This window comes from Ranitomeya variabilis, chromosome 5, assembly GCF_051348905.1.
Source record: "Ranitomeya variabilis isolate aRanVar5 chromosome 5, aRanVar5.hap1, whole genome shotgun sequence".
NCBI lineage: Eukaryota > Metazoa > Chordata > Amphibia > Anura > Dendrobatidae > Ranitomeya > Ranitomeya variabilis.
Genome location: NC_135236.1, coordinates 662788698 through 662811555, shown reverse-complemented (window position 1 = coordinate 662811555; position 22858 = coordinate 662788698). Strand labels below are relative to the sequence as shown.

The 22858-nt window shown below is 46.2% G+C and overlaps 1 protein-coding gene across 1 annotated transcript in view; it reads left to right on the top strand.

The window, feature by feature from the left end:
* The window catches only part of MPPED1 (metallophosphoesterase domain containing 1), a 63725-nt gene extending 43498 nt beyond the window's left edge, over nucleotides 1-20227 (top strand). Inside the window, exons 5-7 of the mRNA XM_077261307.1 lie at nucleotides 6813-6928; nucleotides 16657-16770; nucleotides 17930-20227. Coding sequence (XP_077117422.1) covers nucleotides 6813-6928; nucleotides 16657-16770; nucleotides 17930-18048 — 349 coding nt within the window. The 3' untranslated portion in view covers nucleotides 18049-20227. The remainder of the gene's footprint in view (nucleotides 1-6812; nucleotides 6929-16656; nucleotides 16771-17929) is intronic.
* Nucleotides 20228-22858: the final 2631 nt, after the last annotated feature.

The following is a 22858-nucleotide window of genomic DNA, read 5'->3' as shown; positions in this document are numbered from 1 at the left end:
TACCATGGTGTAATATACAGCTACGTGCCTGTGATGAGGATGTTCTCGTACTAGGGTCTCCTTTCGTTTTTTCATATGTGTTTTTGTATTAATACTAGTTTTTATATATTTCTACAATAAAATATTGATTTTATAATTAACTCCTCTCTCTTTTTTGTTGATTAATGAATATTTGGAGTATACGTCACTGTCCTCGTACATACATGGGTAAAATTATACATCTTTTTACAACTACGCACGGAGTGTGTGGGATCCATGTTGGTTCTGTTGGTGTGCTTTCATTACCGTGTCTTAGATGTCTGACACGTTCATTGCTTAACCCTATTTTATTTCTTATGTGGACACTGTCAAAGGCATCGCCGTCAGGGGAGGGCACTGTGATTAATAACTTTTGTTTTTTACAGTATTTCACTCTTTTTTTAACTTTTGTATAGGAATGAGCGGATCTGTGGAAGTTCAGATTCTGGTACAACTTCAACCCGAACACGTTTAAAAACAAAGGGGACCTGAACTTTTGAGCTGGAAAATTCTCTCTCTTTCTTTCTCTCTCTTTCTTCTGCTCTCTCTTTCTCTTTCCATCTCTTTCTCTTCTCCCTTTTCTCTCTCTCGCTCTTTCACTTTCTTTCTCTCACTATTTCGCTCTCTCTCTTTCTCTGTCCATCTCTATCTTTCTCTGTCCATCTTTCTCTCTCCATCTTTCTCTCTCTCTCTTGCTCTCTTTCCATCTCTTTCTCTCTCTTTTTCTTTCACTCTCTTCTTTCCATCTCTTTCTCTCTCTTTTTTCTCTCTCTTGCTTTCACTCTCTTTTTGAGCTGGAAAATGCTCTTTCTTTCCTTCGCTCTCTTTCTTCCGCTCTCTCTTTCTCTTTCCATCTCTTTCTCTTCTCCCTTTTCTCTCGCTCTTTCACTTTCTTTCTCTCACTTTTTCGCTCTCTCTTTTTCTCTGTCCATCTCTATATCTCTCTCTATCCATCTCTTTCTCTCTCTCTTTTTTCTCTCTCTCTCTTCTGTCCATCTTTCTCTCTTTCTCTCTTGCTCTTTCCATCTCTCTCTCGCTTGCTCTTTCACTCTCTTTCTCTTTCCATCTCTTTCTCTCTCTTTTTTCTCTCTCTTGCTTTCACTCTCTCTTTCTCTCTTGCTTTTTCACTCTCTCTTTCCATCTTTCTTTTCTCTCTCTTGCTTTCACTCTCTTTCTCGCTCTTTCACTATCTTTCTCTCACTCATTTGCTCTCTTTCTCTCTCTTGCTCTGTCACTCTATCTCTCTCTGTTTCTCCTTTCATCTTTCTCTCTCGCTTTCTCTCTCTTTTTCACTTTCTCTCTTGCTCTTTCACTCTCTTTCTCTTTCCATCTTTCTCTCTTTTCTCTGTCTTGCTCTTTCACTCTCTCTTTCTCTCTTGCTCTTTCGCTGTCTTTCACTTTCCATCTCTTTCTCCCTCTCTTTTCTCTATCTCTTGCTCTTTCACTCTTTCTTGCTCTCTATTTTTTCTCTTTCTTTCTTGCTCTCTATTTCTCTCTCTCTTTTCCCGGACTCCCCCTTGAACTCTGAACATTGCTCCGGACTTCCTTCCAGCAGAAGTCCGTGTTCGGCATTGAGCACTGGACACTAATTGTCCGGTACAATCCCTGAACTTTCGGGTTCGTTCATCTCCACCTTTGTACAGTTTATATGGCATTATGTATTTACTTACTTATTTTAACTCCCTGGGAAAAGTTTTACAGTTCCGCAAAATAGTTTTCAGATTGATGCCTTTGAGGTCGCTGGTGAAAGCCTCAGTATTAAGGCTGCCGTTCCATCTGAGAGAATGACAAATCTCATTTATTCTGAGCGCCGCCTGCAGCCAGCCGCACACAGCAGGAGTTATGTCATGATTACTGTGGTTTTATCCGCTACAAGTGGGAATAACCGTGACGCTCGCTGACATATGTGCGGTAAGACGGCAATGTCTGCACGTGCGTCCGGTGTCATCGCTGAGCTCATTATGTGCAATTAGCAAAGTGGAAGTCAATTGAGAAAAATTTATAAAATAGTCGAGTAATCGGGTGAAACTGGATTGTCTTCTTTTTTTCCTGATTTGGGAACCTTAGCTGCATTCCTTCTTAGAGATTCTCCCCCATGCTTTACACTGCAGGTGTATTTTTTCAGATGCGGTGCCTTCAACAAAAAAGCATGGAGGAAATAGTTTTCACCTTTGGAAGCCCCCTTTTTTAAGGAAAAATGGAGGCCCCCCATGACCTTGGCAATATGGTTCACGATGGCCCACTCACTCCATAGCAGTTTATCATGAGTTGGGCGCAATCCTAAACCCGCTAATATGTGAGGAGCGAGTGGTAGAATCCTATACACATGTACAACATCTAAGCAACGTGGCACCAAAATGTTTCAACTTTTTGTACAGACCCCATGGTTTAATACAAAAAGTGACAGGTGCTCCCATAAGAGTGTGTCAGCTAAATACCCTAATAACACAAAGGTGGATTGCTTTAAGGGGTGCAGAGGTAGCAGAGGCATTGGGATCCTGGTGCCTGAGAGGAACCTAATGCCCCTCCATCATATAAAGGTTATGGTATTATACACAGCACAAGATTGTTGGGGGCTGTTACAGATTTTGCATCTGTGCCAAAGTTACCTTAATAATAGACTGTTAGTTACAGTTACCCCCATGTTAAATGTATTACCCACAGATCCCCCATAACAGTGCATCATCCACAGATCCCCCATCACAGTGCATCATCCACAGATCCCCATCACAGTGCATCATCCAGACCCCCATCACAGTGCATCATCCACAGATCCCCCATCACAGTGCATCATCCACAGATCCCCATCACAGTGCATCATCCAGACCCCCATCACAGTGCATCATCCACAGATCCCCCATCACAGTGCATCATCCACAGATCCCCATCACAGTGCATCATCCAGACCCCCATCACAGTGCATCATCCACAGATCCCCCATCACAGTGCATCATCCACAGATCCCCTATAACAGTGCATCATCCACAGATCCCCATCACAGTGCATCATCCACAGATCCCCCATCACAGTGCATCATCCACAGATCCCCCATCACAGTGCATCATCCACAGATCCCCTATAACAGTGCATCATCCACAGATCCCCCATCACAGTGCATCATCCACAGATCCCCCATCACAGTGCATCATCCACAGATCCCCTATAACAGTGCATCATCCACACATCCCCATAACAATGCATCATCCGCAGGTCTCCCATCACAGTGTATCATCCACAGATCCCCCATAACAGTGCATCATCCACAGATCCCCTATAACAGTGCATCATCCACAGATCCCCTATAACAGTGCATCATCCACACATCCCCATAACAGTGCATCATCCACAGATCCCCCATAACAGTGCATCATCCACAGATCCCCTATCACAGTGCATCATCCGCAGATCACCAATAACAGTGTATCATCCACACATCCCCATAACAGTGTATCATCCACAGATCCCCCATCACAGTGCATCATCCGCACATCCCCCATAACAATGCATCGTCCGCAGGTCTCCCATCACAGTGTATCATCCACAGATCCCCATAACAGTGTATCATCCACAGATCCCCCATAACAATGCATCATCCACAGATCCCTCATCACAGTGTATCATCCACAGATCCCCAATAACAGTGCATGATCCGCAGATCCTCCATAACAGGGCCTAGTGACACTGGATATACAGTGGGGCAAAAAAGTATTTAGTCAGTCAGCAATAGTGCAAGTTCCACCACTTAAAAAGATGAGAGGCATCTGTAATTTACATCATAGGTAGACCTCAACTATGGGAGACAAACTGAGAAAAAAAAATCCAGAAAATCACATTGTCTGTTTTTTTATCATTTTATTTGCATATTATGGTGGAAAAAAAGTATTTGGTCAGAAACAAAATTTCATCTCAATACTTTGTAATATATCCTTTGTTGGCAATGACAGAGGTCAAACGTTTTCTGTAAGTCTTCACAAGGTTGCCACACACTGATGTTGGTATGTTGGCCCATTCCTCCATGCAGATGTCCTCTAGAGCAGTGATGTTTTTGGCTTTTCGCTTGGCAACACGGACTTTCAACTCCCTCCAAAGGTTTTCTATAGGGTTGAGATCTGGAGACTGGCTATGCCACTCCAGGACCTTGAAATGCTTCTTACGAAGCCACTCCTTCGTTGCCCTGGCGGTGTGCTTTGGATCATTGTCATGTTGAAAGACCCAGCCACGTTTCATCTTCAATGCCCTTGCTGATGGAAGGAGGTTTGCACTCAAAATCTCACGATACATGGCCCCATTCATTCTTTCATGTACCCAGATCAGTCGTCCTGGCCCCTTTGCAGAGAAACAGCCCCAAAGCATGATGTTTCCACCACCATGCTTTACAGTAGGTATGGTGTTTGATGGATGCAACTCAGTATTCTTTTTCCTCCAAACACGACAAGTTGTGTTTCTACCAAACAGTTCCAGTTTGGTTTCATCAGACCATAGGACATTCTCCCAAAACTCCTCTGGATCATCCAAATGCTCTCTAGCAAACTTCAGACGGGCCCGGACATGTACTGGCTTAAGCAGTGGGACACGTCTGGCACTGCAGGATCTGAGTCCATGGTGGCGTAGTGTGTTACTTATGGTAGGCCTTGTTACATTGGTCCCAGCTCTCTGCAGTTCATTCACTAGGTCCCCCGCGCGTGGTTCTGGGATTTTTGCTCACTGTTCTTGTGATCATTCTGACCCCACGGGGTGGGATTTTGCGTGGAGCCCCAGATCGAGGGAGATTATCAGTGGTCTTGTATGTCTTCCATTTTCTAATTATTGCTCCCACTGTTGATTTCTTCACTCCAAGCTGGTTGGCTATTGCAGATTCAGTCTTCCCAGCCTGGTGCAGGGCTACAATTTTGTTTCTGGTGTCCTTTGACAGCTCTTTGGTCTTCACCATAGTGGAGTTTGGAGTCAGACTGTTTGAGGGTGTGCACAGGTGTCTTTTTATACTGATAACAAGTTTAAACAGGTGCCATTACTACAGGTAATGAGTGGAGGAAAGAGGAGACTCTTAAAGAAGAAGTTACAGGTCTGTGAGAGCCAGAATTCTTGAAATTTTGTTTCTGACCAAATACTTATTTTCCACCATAATATGCAAATAAAATGATTAAAAAAACAGACAATGTGATTTTCTGGATTTTTTTTTCTCAGTTTGTCTCCCATAGTTGAGGTCTACCTATGATGTAAATTACAGACGCCTCTCATCTTTTTAAGTGGTGGAACTTGCACTATTGCTGACTGACTAAATACTTTTTTGCCCCACTGTATGGCGGTACCCATGGTGTGCCTGAACCTGCCGGATTTCTTCAGAATTACCTCCGTATAGTTAATGGAGACAGTCGTAAGAGCGTTACGGAGTAAATAGGGATTACTAATTCCGTGCTGTAGGCCATGTAGGATAATAGCGGCTTCCTAGGAGCCATTATTGGGGTTAATATGCAATAAATAAGAAGGTTACCGGGAAAGTAACAGATATCCCTCCACGGTCGGACTAGTTTTGCGCTCTATCGCCAACGCTTTTATAGGAGTATAGGTAAAGTTTGCATTAATTTTCCCCTGGGTTTGGTTTTTTACATTCTAATTTTCCACTAAATGAGACATCTGTTCTGAGAAGAGAAATTTCGATGGTTTCCATGGTAACCATCATTCTGCGTATGAAATGTATTTGAATGGTTACCTCAGAATCTTAGCGGGAGCGTGTGAATATTAGTATTAGCCTTTGTGTCGCTTTCTCCTTGGCCAAATCTTAAAATATTTGTGAACGAGACGACTAATTAGACGTAATTCTGCTCTGTGGAACAAGGCAATTGTGACCAATCAGGTCGCTGCTTTCATGTTCAAGTTATGGAGTGCAGAAATGAGAAACCAAATCTGATTGGATGTTGCTATGGACAATCCTGACTACTTTTGTTTTTTTTTTGTAGTCAGGACTGAGTAGTTGTTTTTTTTTTCTCAAGATCTAAAGTAATGGATGATCCCTATGTATGATACCTTATAAACGTCCCTTTGGCCAGAACAGACCATTTTAGTAACACAGATCGTTTCTCAAAAAATATTTGATTTACCACCTTGGAGATATTTTTAGCTCCACCCTGACTTTCCCTTCTAACACATGCCCAATATTTACCAGAAATGGCCATGTTGGGTAACATCTGAGTAGCCCAGTAGAATACCGCCATTGGTGGTAGTCCACATGACTGCCATTCGGGCTCGTGAGCAGGGTGGGCCTGGTGCTAAACGGGCCCTACTCGAAGCATAGTGTCTATCTACTTTGCATTACATCCGGCATACATGGGAGAAGCTGGGAGGATGTATATGGGGTGGCTAACGAAAAGAGACCATGGCATTTAAGTGGTTAGATGAGGGAGCCCTTTGTGACCTCCACCCAATGCTTTGCCTAAGGTTGGCAGGAGGCCCCAAATTTGAAGTGTCCCTCTATCACCTTCTTGTGATCGAGGGGATCCATCGAGTTGTTGAATGTCTGCTGTAAACCAAAATTCGTCCCTTCACCATGGGACCCCTACATTTCTATATAATCCCATGTCTTAATCAGCACCACTTTTAAGACATAGTTTGTGAAGCATTAACAAGGCAATCATACACCACCATTGCGGTTAAAGAAATGTTACAGGATTTAAAAAAAAAAAACTTGCTTTTTCCTAAAAACAGCGCCACACCTGTCTACTGGATGTGTCTGGTATGGCAGTTTAGCACAACTAAAGTGATTGGGGCGCTTTCTGACGACATGTTTTCTTTTACAGGCAACCATGGTTTTATGGCTGGGGATTTAACCTCCCTCGTGGGCAGGCTTTATTAGACAAGTGGAACCTCATTCCAGAGGCTACAGATATCCTTATAACGCATGGACCGCCCCTTGGTAAGATATCCAAAACAATTTACCAAAATAGATACACACTGAAAACCTAAAATGTCAACCTTTCAAAGCCATAAAGGGTCAGAGGTAGCAGTCGCATTTAGTCCCTCTAACATAAATTAGGGCACTGTTACACATTTTGCATTGTGGACTAGGAGCTTTCAATTATTCCTCTTTAAAAAGAAGGGTCTGGTTGTTCTCCTAAAACATCAGTCTTGTAGCTCTTCACCTTTCATTGAATGTCAGTGAGCTAAATTGCCAGTGAAGGGATACATTTCTCCTTAGGTGCTGGAAGGCCAGTGCCTAGGGCAGCGCTTTATGATAGGCGGTGTGACCACACATAAAAAAGGCTTTTTGCAGCCCCTGCCTCTCGTGGGACTTCTGACTACTCCTTAGACCTTGGATTGCTAGTGCCAGGGTAGCACTTTATGAGGGCTGGTCTGACCTCACATAAAAAGGGGCACCATTTTTCAGTTCCTGCCTCTCGCAGGACTTCTGACTACTCCCCTAGGTCATTAAAGGCCAGTACCTAGGGGGCACTCTATTATGGGCGGTGTGACCTCACATGACAAAAGGACTTTTTTTTCAGACAGTGTCTCTCACGGGATTTCTGATTACTTCCTAAGCCTTGGATGGCCAGTGCCTAGGGCGGCGATATATTAGGGGCGGTGTGACCTCACATAAAAGTTTTTTTATTACAGACCTTGCCTCTCGCAGGACTGATTTGATCCAAGAGGGGAAAGTTCTAGAGTTGAATTATGGTGGGACCAAGACAACCTTTGGTTTCCAGCCCTGTTATCTACTAGCTTCTTATGCCAGCAGCCTACATGGAACATGGTGTCACTGTGTAGAGACCGCAGATAAAGAAGGATGCAGGGACAAATGGGAGCCAGAAAGCAAACAGCGTTTTTAACTTTTCTTTTAACTTCCAACCAAAAAGATAACAACAGTTTTCCACGCAGGGAACTTAAGTCCAAGTCTACAATATCACAGTAAATCCTATCTACTATATATGAGGCCTGAACTATACCCGAAGAACGCGGCAGCGCCTTACTAGTACCTCCCCTACTAAGGTAAAGTCAACAACGTTCACTTATCAGTGCTGTTTCAGCGATGTAGTCCCGGTGGTGAGGCTCCGTCAGCGACGTAGTCCTAGTGGTGAGGGAAGGCGGTGTCCTCCGACGTCGAGCCCAGGTGTAGATTCGAGTCCAGAATGTCTTTTGCGGTGCTGCGTTACCTCCCGCAGGCGGACGTTGATCCGGGGTAACAGTTTCCACGTCTAGAGAGGAGTCTTTTTGAGGAGAATTAGCAGAATTATAAGTATCAGTCACAGCTAAGAAAAACCCAGGAGGGCCCGGAGCACTCGGTGGCAAGATGCTCCCGGGGAGCGCGGTAATACTGTCCCTGAGCTGATCAGCACTACCCCTCTGCCTGGGGGGTCGCTGACGACGAATGCGCCTCTTTTTGGGGGCTCTGGTAATTGCCCGCAGTGTCTGTTGCACGTTTTCCCCCTGCTTCCAGCGAGTCTCACTGCGGCCTGCACACACACAACAACTGCGCTGCAGTTTCCTCTCCTCAGAGATTTCCCGCGCTTCTCTGCCCCTGCTTTCGCGCGTTTTGCTTTTTATCCTCTCCTCTCCCTGCGTCACTCTGCCTCCTGTCACATGAGCCTGGCTTCCCATGCGCCCCTCAAATCCGTCCCCCGGAACCCCGACTCCCAGCAACAATGGTTCCACCCGTCTGCACAGCTCACCAGGTCCCTGTCCCCTACATTCCCCCACCCTGTATGCTCGCCAGTCCCCGGGCGAGGCCTTCGCACTGACAGGTCGCCCACCTGACGGGTTGTTCCACACTTGGGTCTGTCTAGTGTGTAAGTCAGGACTGTAGCGAGTTGGGGGTCTACCGGCAGTAGGACGTTCAGAACGTCGTGGCTCGTGTCCTTGTGTAGGGGGTGTTGGGGGAATGTCGTCAGCGGAAGGGTGACTGGTCAGGGGTAGTGTAGTAGTCGAGATAGGGGGAGTATTTTGACGCCGTTCTTCTTCTTCATCATCTTCTTCATCCCACCAATGGTTGTTGGGGGACTCAGTCGTAGGTGGCTCTTCCCTGATTGCGGATTCCGGGGTGTCCGAGTCAACAGAGCGACACAACCGGAGCATGTTGCGATGAAGAATGCGAGTACCTGTACTTCCGGGGGCCTCAGACTGCACTTCATATACAGGTCCATGCGGGTCTATACGGCGAAGCACCCGATAGGGTGTTTTTTCCCAACGATGGTCTAACTTGTTTTGTGGTCTTTGCTCTCGAACGAGTACTCGATCACCTGGCCGGAACTCTGGGGGTTTTGCTGTAGGGGTGCTCCGGTGCTCCACTTCCCGAATTCGAGTGTGCACCAGTCGGTGTAAGGTCTGCAGCCGATGCCGATGATCACGCACCCACGAAGCCATCCCTGTTCGAGGGACTTCTTCCTCCGAAGACAGTTCCAGATCTGTCATGCCTTTTCCTGGGCGCCCAAAGACCACTTCATACGGGGTGCGTCCTGTGACTTGATGAACTCTATTGTTGTAGACCCACACTAGGTCAGACACATACTCCGGCCAGCGGGCCTTCTGATCTTGTTCTAGCGCACGCAACATTTGAAGCAAAGTCCGGTTAAACCGCTCACATGCCCCATTTCCCTGGGGGTGATACGGTGTGGTGCGTGACTTATCAATGCCGTAGAGGCGATGCAGCTCATCCATGACTTTGCCCAAGAAACAGGCTCCTTGATCCGAATGTATTCGCCTCGGACAGCGGTAGACTTGAATAAAGTTCTTACAGACAGCACTCGCCGCAGACTCAGCTGTCTGATCGCGGGTAGGGGTGATTACTGCGAACTTTGAAAAATGATCCACCATAACGAGGCAGTGTTCGTAGCCTTGATGCGCTGCTCCAATGGTGATGTAGTCTATCATCAATACTTCAAAAGGGGCAGACGTCGTGATGCTCTGCACAGGCGCCCTTTCCTCCGGTGACTTGGTTAACTCACATTGTCGACATTGCCTACAGGCAGTTTGTACTTCCGCGAGCAGCCGAGGATGATAGAACCGAGTTTGCAGCCACTTAAACGTCCTCTTCACTCCGAAGTGTGCCCCGGACTCATGAGCTTCTTTAGCAACTGCGGCCACCACGGGCCCTGGTAAGACCATCTGCCACGTCGGCCCGGAATCTGCCTGAGCCATGGTTAAAGTGGCATAAGAGCCCTTCCTGAAGAGTTAGGCGTTCCCATTGCCGCAGAAGAAGGTTCAGGTCTGACGGGAGGGTTTGTCCAGGAGTTCTCACGTGCAATAGACCATTCGTTATCCACTGTCGCAATGGAGCTAGTTCCTGGTCTTCCTGTTGCAGCTGTATCCATTCGTCCCGACTCTGAACCAACAGTCCTGTAGCCGTTCCGTTCCCGGTCTGTTCCCGGCTCACAGCCGTCCGAGCAGCGCCCCCGATGGCGTAGGGGATTTCTTCTCCCTCCAGCTCCTCATCTCGGTTAGTTCTTGGGGGGTTCTTCCACAGACGAGATAACGCGTCAGCATGAACATTCTCCGCTCCTCGCTTGTAGAGGATACGGTATCTGTACTTGGCCATCCGGGCTACCCAGCGCTGTTCCTGGGCACCCAATTTCGCATTTTCCAGATGTGCCAATGGGTTGTTATCCGTGCGTATCAGCACCTCGGAACCGGCCAGGTACTCAGCGAACCGCTCCGTCACAGCCCACACCACGGCCAGCAGCTCCACCTTGAAAGAACTGTAATTGTCCGGGTTCAACTCAGAGTCATGAAGAGACCGACTCGCATAGGCGATCACTCTCTCCCGCCCATCCTGAACCTGAGACAACACAGCCCCCAATCCCTGAGAGCTGCCGTCGGTGTGTAGGATGAACGGTTGCGAAAAGTCCGCATAAGCCAACACCGGCGGCTCCATGAGAGCTGTCTTCAAGTCCCGGAACGCTGCTTCTTGTGGCTCCTGCCATTGTATCTTCTTTCCCCGTTCCTTGGGGGAGCTTCCTTTCAGCAGGACTTGTAGATTGTGAGAACGGCGAGCAAAGTTCTTCACGAAGCGCCGGTAGTACCCAGCGAGGCCCAAGAACGCCCGTACATCCTTGGCGGTCTCCGGTGTGGGCCACTCCTGGATTGCGGCAATCTTCTCCTGCGATGGCCGGACTCCTTCGGCGGACACCACATGCCCCAGGTACTCGATCTGTTCCCGGAACAAGTGACACTTCTGGGGCTTCACCTTAAGCCCGTATTTCAGCAACCGGTCTAGTACCTGCTCCAGTCGGCACAGATGTTCCTCGAATGTTGGAGCATAGATGATGATGTCATCCAGATAAATGAGAGTGGCCTCGAAGTTCAAATCCCCCAGACACCGCTCCATTAATCGTTGGAAGGTGCCTGGAGCGTTGGCCAGCCCAAACGGCATTCGATTGAACTCGAATAGTCCCATGGGAAGGAAAAACGCTGTCTTAGGACGATCTGCTTCTGTCATCGGGACCTGCCAGTATCCGCTGGCTAGGTCTAAGGTGGAAAAATATTTGGCCCGACCCAGCACGGAGAGAGACTCCTCGATACGGGGAAGTGGATAAGAGTCTCGGACGGTGCATGCATTTAGCTTACGATAGTCCACACAGAACCGGAGCGTGCCGTCCTTTTTCCGCACCAGCACGATCGGGGCAGCCCACGGGCTCTGACTCTCGCGGATCACTCCCTTTTGTAGCATCTGGCCTAACAACGTCTTTACTTCCTGGTACATCTGCGGGGGAATCTGTCTGTACCGCTCCCTGATAGGCACTGTATCTCCGGTCGGAATTCCATGTTCGATGGCCGTGGTACAGCCAAAATCATCTTCATGTTGTGCGAACACTTTAGCATAATGTCCAAGGAGTCGCTGCACTTGTGAGATCTGTGATGGATCCAGGCCCGACAATTCCGTCCGCATGTGCTCCAGAATAGTTTGACCCTTTCGAAACGCTATTGGCTCAGGATCCTGCGTAGACCGGACACTGACCATCCAGGGATCAGGGGAATCCACCGTTAACTGCAAAGTATCTGGAGGGGGCATCACTTCTAAAGGTCGTAACACTTTGGCCATCTCACTTCGGACCCGTAGCACGACATCGTGTTCGTCCACATTCACACATCGCACTGGTACGGCCCCATTTTTAACAGTAGCCAGGGATCGGGCCACCAGCAGTCCTGTGGGCAAAGGGGATGTAAAGGTGGGCTCAATCTGTACTTGTACTCCTTCTAGAGGGATGCGAGCTCGTATGGGCAGGGATATAACAGTCTGTCCTGGGGGGAACGTCACCTTTGCTGTCGGGGAAGTAATTACTCTCCCTAGTATGTCTCCCTCCTGACAGGTCTCTTGCACCCGGACTTCCCTCACTAACTGTCTGAACACGGAGCCCTGAGGTGTACTGGTCCCCCACTGATTGAGTGTCTCTTGCGTAGTCTCCCCTAACAGAAAACTGCCAAAATCTTTCAATACGTTCATCCCCAAGGTCACAGTATGTTGTGGGCCGGGATCTCCCCGTGTTAACACAACCCCCCGGCGGCCCAGGTCCTTCCCACATAAAGATATTTGCATCCAGGTGACCCCTTCCACTGGGATGGGCAGCTGATTGGCGGCCTGTAACCGAATTACGGGACCCCATTGGGGTCTGACTGTCAAAGGAAAGTGTTTTCTAAAATAAGCCTCGGGCATAGTCGTGACTTGGGACCCGGTGTCCACCAGACAACGGACAGCCCGCCCTTCAAACTCTGCCCAAACCAGGGGGCAGCTGGCAACCAAATTTCCGGGACTTTCACCACCCATTCGCGGGGACTCTGACTCCGAGCGTCATCCCCCTAGCTCGGAGCCCTCTAGTTTAACGCCCGACGAGACGAGGCCCTCCCCCTCCGGGGGCACTCCCGTGCGAAATGTCCGGCCTCCCCGCAACCATAGCAAACACCGGGGACCGGATAATATCCTGGACGAGCGCCACGAGCTGGACTCCCAGAACCTTGCCCCCGGGGTAACTCCCTTGGGCTTCGCGCATTTTCTTTTACTTCAGCCAGTTCGTCTCTGATTTGTTTGAGCTCTTGCCGCATCTCCTGAACCCACGACGGCTCACCCCCTCCTGCGGCGGCGGTCTGGATAACCCGAGTCTCTCCTGTCGGGACGGTCACCCCCCTCTCTTGTTCCCGGGTGCGGGCCTCATTGCCTATGTCGAAGAAAGTCAGGCGCGGGTCGACCCGCACTCGTTCACGTAGAGCCTGTTTGGTCAACTCATCCCGCAGTCCCGTCACCAGCTGGTCGCGCAGGGTCACGTCAACATGTCCCATCCCCATACCATCTTTCCGCACGATTGCAATGTTTAGCTCTTGCAGAGCATTCATGTACTGAGTGACAGACTCGCCCTCTTTTTGTCGCCGTCTAAACAACCGGGCCCGCAGCTCTCCCACGTCGGTGGGATCCCCATGCGTCCCCTCTAACACATTTAACACACCGGTAAAAGTATTCCGCTCCGTGGGGGGTCTCAACATCACTGAATCCCGGGCCTCTCCGTCTAAGGCCATAATGGCCACCTCTGCTTCCAGGGCCGGGGTCATAGGATGCATTCTCAGCAGCCCCCGCATCCTTTCAGTCCAGCTCCACAACAACATGTTGCTCCCATTAAACTTGGGCAGATTATTTAACATGGCCCCCAATGAGAGAGACGCTCTCGGCCCAGCCCCATCCTCCGTATCTTCTGGCTCCCTCTTTGGATCCTGCATCCTGCCGACTACGCCAAATGTAGAGACCGCAGATAAAGAAGGATGAAGGGACAAATGGGAGCCAGAAAGCAAACAGCGTTTTTAACTTTTCTTTTAACTTCCAACCAAAAAGATAACAACAGTTTTCCACGCAGGGAACTTAAGTCCAAGTCTACAATATCACAGTAAATCCTATCTACTATATATGAGGCCTGAACTATACCCGAAGAACGCGGCAGCGCCTTACTAGTACCTCCCCTACTAAGGTAAAGTCAACAACGTTCACTTATCAGTGCTGTTTCAGCGATGTAGTCCCGGTGGTGAGGCTCCGTCAGCGACGTAGTCCTAGTGGTGAGGGAAGGCGGTGTCCTCCGACGTCGAGCCCAGGTGTAGATTCGAGTCCAGAATGTCTTTTGCGGTGCTGCGTTACCTCCCGCAGGCGGACGTTGATCCGGGGTAACAGTTTCCACGTCCAGAGAGGAGTCTTTTTGAGGAGAATTAGCAGAATTATAAGTATCAGTCACAGCTAAGAAAAACCCAGGAGGGCCCGGAGCACTCGGTGGCAAGATGCTCCCGGGGAGCGCGGTAATACTGTCCCTGAGCTGATCAGCACTACCCCTCTGCCTGGGGGGTCGCTGACGACGAATGCGCCTCTTTTTGGGGGCTCTGGTAATTGCCCGCAGTGTCAGTTGCACGTTTTCCCCCTGCTTCCAGCGAGTCTCACTGCGGCCTGCACACACACAACAACTGCGCTGCAGTTTCCTCTCCTCAGAGATTTCCCGCGCTTCTCTGCCCCTGCTTTCGCGCGTTTTGCTTTTTATCCTCTCCTCTCCCTGCGTCACTCTGCCTCCTGTCACATGAGCCTGGCTTCCCATGCGCCCCTCAAATCCGTCCCCCGGAACCCCGACTCCCGGCAACAATGGTTCCACCCGTCTGCACAGCTCACCAGGTCCCTGTCCCCTACAACTGCACGCCACAGACTTGCAGCACAATAGTGCCATAAGTGACAACGTAAATGGGCCTTTAACAGAGGTGAATTCAGGTAGTATGATTTAAAAATATGGCCGCATGCCACAGAACAAAAGTGGCGCTGCTTCCGGAGATTCCCCTTTAACACATCCTGCTATTTCTTTTGTCATATTCAGTGGGATTCCATATTAAAATAAATCTATCTGATCATTTTTCCTGGCCTCAGAGCTTTACAATCCCCCCCGGACGTCTTGATTTAGTGAAACTGGGATGTTGCATTTAGGAGGCGGTTTTATCTTTTTTGTCTTCCTCTTGATGGCAGCTGCTTTTGAAACTGATGATAAATTTGGAAGCGCAGAAAGAAAACCAATGAGATTCGTTCTATAGGACGAGACTGTCAGGGAACAATTATCCTCGTATTTACAGGATGTAAATGACGCTGATGAAATTGCTCGGCGTTGACTGACTGTCATCCGGCATATTGTCCCAGTTTAACCTATACGGTGCTGACGCAGACTGTGACAATGAACTTCCATATAAACTGTATAGTAATTTCAAATGAGTTGGTCACGTACCTTTGCGGCGTTGAATCGCATTAGTCGTGTGACCTATTTAGAGATGAGAGAATATTGCGAAATTCTTTGTGGTCAGATTCACTTCGATCCCTATCAAAAATGTTCAGATTACCGTAAAAGATGTTTGTTAAGATCTCAGGTCTTTCCAGGAATAATAAATGAAGAAGAGGGAAGGGGTAAAAAATTATAAAAATACTCACCTGTCCTAGGCCCTCACCAGTCTTTCCCCTCCCACAACTCCTCAGTCTTTTGCATCGGTATTCTGCTCTTCCTTGCGTCTCAACCATATGACCAAGTAGGGCCAATTATTGACCTCAGTACCGGAAGAATTGAAGACCGGTGTGGATCTAGAAGGTTAGTATAATGGATCTTACTATTTTAATTCCTTCCCAAGTCTTAAAAGTATCCTTTGAGTCAAATCCCCGAAATTTTGGATTTACCAGAATCTAACCCACACCTTACAACCTAGTAGAGCAAAACGATGCGGTCAATGTGGTTCTGGTGGGGCCATCTTTACAGCCCGGCTCTTGTGACCCTGTCCAGTGCTAATCTTGCCTGAATGCCTGAGATAGTTTTTTTCGCTCCTTTCATCGCCTTTAAGACTAACAATGGATCTTCCTAACAGCTGTACAAAGATAGCAGATTCAGGGGGCATTGTAGAGTCTCCAACTACTGTAGTGAAATATTGGCTATTGTATTGAAGAGTCGGGAAGGAATTTTACCCTTAATATGAAGTTACTAATGTCTGCCCCATGGGTTTTTTGCCTTCCTCTGGATCAACATGTTAGGCCATAAGTTGAACTTGATGGACTTAAGTCTACCTTCAACCTTAAAAACTATGAAACTATGATGGGATGACCAATTGAACTACCTTCAACCTTAAAAAAATGATGAAACTATGATGGGATGACCACGTGAGCTACCTTCAACCTTAAAAAATGATGAAACTGATGGGATGACCAATTGAGCTACCTTCAACCTTAAAAACTATGAAACTATGATGGGAAGACCAAGTGAACAAGCTTCAACCTTAAAAACGATGAAACTATGATGGGATGACCAAGTGAGCTACCTTCAACCTTAAAAAATTATAAAACTATGATGGGATGACCAAGCAAGCTACCTTCAACCTTAAAAATGATGAAACTATGATGGGATGACCAATTGAGCTACCTTCAACCTTAAAAAATGATGAAACTATGATGGGATGACCAAGTGAGCTCTGCCTGTCATTCTAACCACTTAAGATGCCACAGTCACCAATCACCGCAGTATTTAAGGGGTTTGACAGCAGTAGCCTAAGTTTTATTTGATCTTCTTGCAGATAGGACACAGTGTTCAAACTAACATTTCCTTTGACATCTTAGTACATCACCAATATATTGTTGGCAACATGCAGCATTAACATATTACATTTTAATTGCAGGATTTTTGGATTGGGTGCCGAAGAAATTACAGAGAGTGGGATGTGTAGAATTATTAAATACGGTGCAGAGGAGGGTCCAGCCCAGGTTACATGTGTTTGGTCACATACATGAAGGTATGATCATATTAAACCCTATACATAGTGTGACCGCATAATAATCTAAAAGTGGTTTGGGCCCAAAGTAGAGATGTGCGGATCAGTCAAAATTTGAATTCGTCTCTTGGCACTTGTTTTCCCCAGGAATTTCGATGCGCGGTGATGTTATTCTCTAGCATTTGATGCCCCCTATTATAATCATACATCTCCACAGACCCCAGAAAATAACAAACATAAGATGTTAAAAAATTAGGAAAATCTCTATACTAACCTTAACGTTCACCTCTCTGGCCCCTCTCCTCATAGTCACCCGTCCGGTCCTTGCCACATCTTCTGATTCTCTGTGGCTCGCACTCAACCGGGACGGTTCTGAGTAAGTTTGCGGAAGGTCACAGCATCATGACATGCGTTATGACCGTCCGTGTTCATGCACACAACTCTACCGGGCCTTATGACCGTCGATAGTCCCAGGTCAGCATGAAAGGCTAGCAGATTCCAGAGGCAGCGTCACAGTCACCCTTCTGGTCCTTGCGAAATCTTCTAATTCCCCGCCGCTCACGCTGGAATCCCCAGTCCTGTCACACTCAGCCGGGACGGTTCTGCATAAGCTCGTGGAAGGTCACAGCGTCATAACATGCGTTATGACTGTCCATACTTATGCACACAACTCTACCAGGCCTTATGAAAGTCAGAGTCCCAGCTGAGCATGAGAGGCTAGGGGATTCCAGCGGCAGTACCACAGTCACCCGTCCAGTCCTTGCCACATCTTCTGATTCCCTGTTGCTCACGCTGGAATCCCCGGACCTCTCACGCTCAGCCAGGATGGTTCTGCATAAGCTTGCAGAAGGTCACATCATCATGAAATGCGTTATGACCATCCGTGCGCATGTGCAGAACTCTATCGGGCCTTATGAAAGTTGGGAGTTCCAACTGAGCATGAGAGGCTAAGGGAAAGAGTGGCGATGATTAGCGAAGGGACTGGAGAGGTGAGCGTATAAGTATTTACTTTTTAAAAATTTATAACTTTTTGATGGTCTTTTATGGTTTCGAAAAATGGCAGGCAAAGGCCACCATTTTGCGGAAGCAAATTACAAAAAATCTGCATCATATTTTGACATGGCCATAGGCCCCTTACTAATGAAACTCGATAAATTGTAATTTATTTCTGTTGTTTTAGGTTATGGTGTAATGGCAGATGGAACCACGACATACGTCAACTCCTCAGTATGTACTGTCAATTACCAGCCAGTAAATCCACCCATAGTTATTGACTTGCCGAACCCAAGGAACACGTGATTCATACATTGTCTACATCTTCATCATCCTCATCAGCTGGTCCATAGATGCCGCTTACATGCGTGATGTAAATACCAGCGCTGAATATGGACTACTTCTATGGGATTTGCAGGTGGCTAGTTCTTGTGCGAGCCCATAGCATGAAAAATCATTACCAAGCTAAACCTGACGTCAACCACTCGGACATTGCTATTGAGAGAACTGTGATGTTTTAATGATGTCATCAGGCTGCACATAAGTCAATGTCTATGGATTTCCATGCTGCTGCTATGGTTATTTAAAAGCACAGTAAAAAAGAGAAAAAAAAAAAGCTAAAAAAAATAAAACTTTTTTCGTATACTTAGAATAAGCAAAAATCAATGAAATGGACATTAAATGCCGAAAAATGCTGAAGACCTCTTACATTCTCCTTACCAGCTGCTAAGGGGTTAACTCTAGTGAGACTGTTTTATATATGTTGACTCCTTCCTTTCCATCTCTCACTGGTAGCACTGGTGCTGCCGCGCCTGTTTTGCAAGCACAGTTCTCCTTAGTCATGTTGGGCTGAATTCTTCTTTCATTCTGAATGCAAAAAAGAAAAACTTTTTTTGTTTGTTATATTTTGTTTTTTTTCTTCTGTATATAAATAAAAAAAATCTGCAATCGCAGAAGAAATTCTGATTAATAGCAAGTTAAGCATTAGAAATGAGATCTTAACAATGATTGATGGTACGGCATTTAATTAAGTAATAATTGGGCAACTTTATAATTAAGGTCAATTATATGACACTATAGTGCAGTTTACATTACAATTGGAACATCAAACAAAACGTAAAATAGAAACAAAACGAACATATAACCCCCTATAAGTTGTGGTGACACGGGGGTCAGTGGGTGCTCTAGTCCAGTAGCCCGAAACCGCATGGACCCACTGAACACCTGCTCTCCTTTTACATGAGCGCAATACTACTCAGACAACACAGGGTGAGGGTAAAACAGTGTGGCAATACTTTATTGAACCACAACACAGGTAAATAATACATAAAACAGTCGCAACAAAATACCCAAGATGGTGCAAAATTAGAGTCTTATCCTTCCACTTGACTCACCAGGATAAGAGCGTCTGTGACATAAGAGGTTCTAGGTATAAGGCCAGGTGACTGGAGGGTCACAACTTAGCTTCTCCAAACATCTTGGTGGAGCCGAGTGACCTGTGGGTCTCAATTCTGGCTTTCCCAAACGTATCCATGGGGCTCAGGTGACCGGTGGGTCCAAATCCTGACTACCCCAAACGTATCTATGGGTTCAGCGATGGTCAATGGAGCAGATCTGTATTCTTTCAGCTGAGGCCATGGTCCCCTAAGTTGGCATCCTGTAGAATGCCAAATCTATGTCCCTCGTGATGGAGCCATGATCTGGCAGCTATCCTATAGAGTGTCCCTGGCTGTGGCTTTGTAAAGACTCTCTGATTCTTTGGATCTCTTGGATAACCTGTTACAGAGGCATATCCCAATTTTATAGTTCCAACTGTTGTCCTTTAAGCCATCATCCATAGGTCAAGGGGAAGGGATTATGAGGTTAACTCGCATTACTAGATTATTTATAGTTTATCCTTCAATGTTTGCAAGTCAACAAACTGCATGGCCTGGTATAATGTGTAATCAGCATATTAGCAAGCATAATTGTTCAGTAACCTTGTGTGCTTGTTTTGCAAAGATAAAAGTACAATAAACTGTAGGAGCTGATTTAAGAGGTAAATAACAACCATTCATCAATTTACAAATATCAATTCAACCTACAAGAAGAGTAAACATAAAGATAACAGTCTATGCCACCTGGATTAATGAAATTACGTTTGGATAATTAAGATTAAATGATGTGTCGTGACTTAAGTAAAAAGCAATAGTGCATTTAAATAACACATATGTAGTAAACACTGTTTTTGATCAAAAAAAGCATAAAGGCTATCCCAAAAGTGCCATCGAGCACGTCAGAGACATTATTGTTTGGCAACTGCATAGGGAGCTGCCAGAAGTGGATCTTGATGATTTACCCAAATGTATTCTGCGCGGCAGAACATTCCTCAGACAATTAGTAATTACTTCATTGATGCCAGCCAAGGCTGTAATTTTCAATCTGGGGGTTTCTGCAGGTGGTACTCAGACTCCATACTGAATAAATCAAGATGTTTTGAAATGTTTACCATTTTTTTCTTTTGCAGATCATAAACATGTCTAGCGATCCTGTGATTTTCATAGTTCCATGACTTTTAATTCTTGATGTTGGAATCTAAGGGGTAAAGTTTCTCCTTGTTGAGAGTGACAAGCCAAGCCATGCTTGCTCCTCTGGGAAATTAAATATGCAAATTGTCTCTTCAGAGAGGAAGAGGACTAGAATTCAACCTCCACCCATTGGAAACAGCGATCCTAAAAGTCAATATTGACTCTTTAACGCGCCTTGTAATATGACTTAGGGTAAAAGACAAACCAGAATTTCAATTTGCAGACACGGTGTTTCAGGGTGTTGCTCATCATCAGTGCAAAGTATGAGATCTGATTTGGGTTAGTGAGAGGCTCTGGACTGGGGTCTAAGGGCTAATGTTTCTCCTTCTGGAGAGTGTCAAGCCAAGCCTGGCATGTCAGAGTGAGGAGACTTATAAGCCATGCATGCTCCCCTGGTGCGGAAATTTCAGCGTTGAAGAGTGAATATGTCTAATCTATATAACAAGTTCAGTCACTATGAAAATAAATTACTAATCTTGTATTGATCCGGAGTAACACTCTATAGATCATTTATTATAAAAATGATAAACACAACTACAGAAACATAACAAAAATATCAATTAGAAAAGTAACCATCAATAATAAATAAAATAAAAGTATAAATATACAGTATACAGACAGATCTATATAACTAATTATATAAACTAATTCTGATCCAGTTGCCGTAATATCAAAAATAATAAAAACAACCAAGGTAAAAAGAAATAAACAAACAATAGCCTACCTGACAAAAATACAGTACATAATGTTGTGATACTAACTATATACATATATGCAATCCAGGACTAAACTATAAACTCCACTCTCCACTCTCGAGCCCACAACCTCCAACCCCTGACCTGACAGCTGGTCCTTTGTTTACTGCCTCAGTCCATGCCCAACATTCATAGACCAGTGCTGGTTTTTACCCAAACACCCCGGTATCCCAAAGTCTTACGAGTAGTACCCACCTCCTCCTTTTTCGCACCACATATACTTCTGTAGACTACATGCAATATATACACAGACATACTAATATAAATCAAAAGATGTTAATCTCCCTGAATATTCCAACTTGTGCAATCATTGAGCACAAAGGGCAAGCTTCCTTATCAAAGTTCTGATCTCCCACATTTCGAGACCCACAGGTGAATTAGATTCAGAACCGGAGTAGCGTAAGCCGGAAGATGCCCAAAAAGTGTGTGAAGATCCTTTACTTGCCCTCCTCCAGCTCTTTTGCCGAAATCTTTCTGTCCATGTTAAGAAGCACTATGGGACTCCATTTCTCAATTCAAGATGGGTCCTTACCCTTTGAAAGGTTGATCAGGTCTGACCTCATTGACGTCGGCAGAGTGTCCGAGGTAAGACTATCATTGAATACCTCACTCAAGAGTGGAACCAAAAGGTCTTTAGAATTCAGATGTTAAGCCATCTAGAGTTGGCGATTATTTTATGGCATGCACTTCAATACTCTCTTCTCGAATAATCAAAATAGGGGTCTACCCCTAAATCATGGACAGTTTCACCCAGGAAAGGTGACATCATACCTCACACCAGATCCCACTTCACCAAGAGGTGTGAGTAGAAGGATCTGACAGCTTCCAAGTTCTTTGAGTTGATCTTTTCAGGAATCCCAGTGTTGACCAGTCCTGTAACTACTTTACTACTCATTGACATCTTGCAGCTTTTGTAAGGGTTGGGGGAGCGGTACTTCCCATAATCCCTCTCAAAAACCAAAGATGCTTGTCTATCATGCTGACACTTCAGTAGCAAAGATTTCACTCTGGAGATCTCCTCACGGTTACCTCCAGTTGACACAAGATGCTTGAGTTTGCTCTTCAGGCCCTGATACATGTGGTACCTGTCCACACTCCAGGGGGCTCGAGAGTTGGTGCAAGAATATTGCCACCCTTTTCTTGAACAATTTTTATCACTCTGACTTACTACTACAAAGATCCAATAAGGGTACCTGGCTCTGAAGAAAATCCTAAAAGGACTGTCTTATCTCCACTTCTTCCAAGAGAGACAAATTGAGCTTCCAAAAGCCTCTTCCCATCCAGGGTGAGGGGTTTGGGGGGGATCCCTGTATCATTCAGAGAAAACAAAATCAAAGAGTGGTCATAGAGCTACACCTCAAAAAGAGAAACTGCTGAAGAGACGGATTCTTCCTTTTAAATAAGGGCCTTGTGACAGTGTTGAAGTCCCCTCCAAAGATGACCTGCAGACTGGTAAAAAGGTAGGGCTTGATCCTCATTAAAAACACTTTTGGTCCCACTTTTAGTTTCCCCAGATTGGGGACCATAAATGTTAATGAGCCAGAGCTCTTGTCCCCTCATGAGAACATCTAAGATCAGGCACCTTCCCATTTCTAACTCAATAATCCGTTGGCATTCTACTGGTGCTGTGAAAAGGACCGCCACTCCGCTATATGGTTCGGCCACAAGAGACCAATAGGAGGGCCCGAGTCTCCACTGCCTCTTAGCTTTAAATATGTCTGGTATGTTTGGCAGCCTGGTCTCTTGCAAAAAGAAAATGACAGCTTTAACCCGGCTGAAAAAATCAAAGGCAGC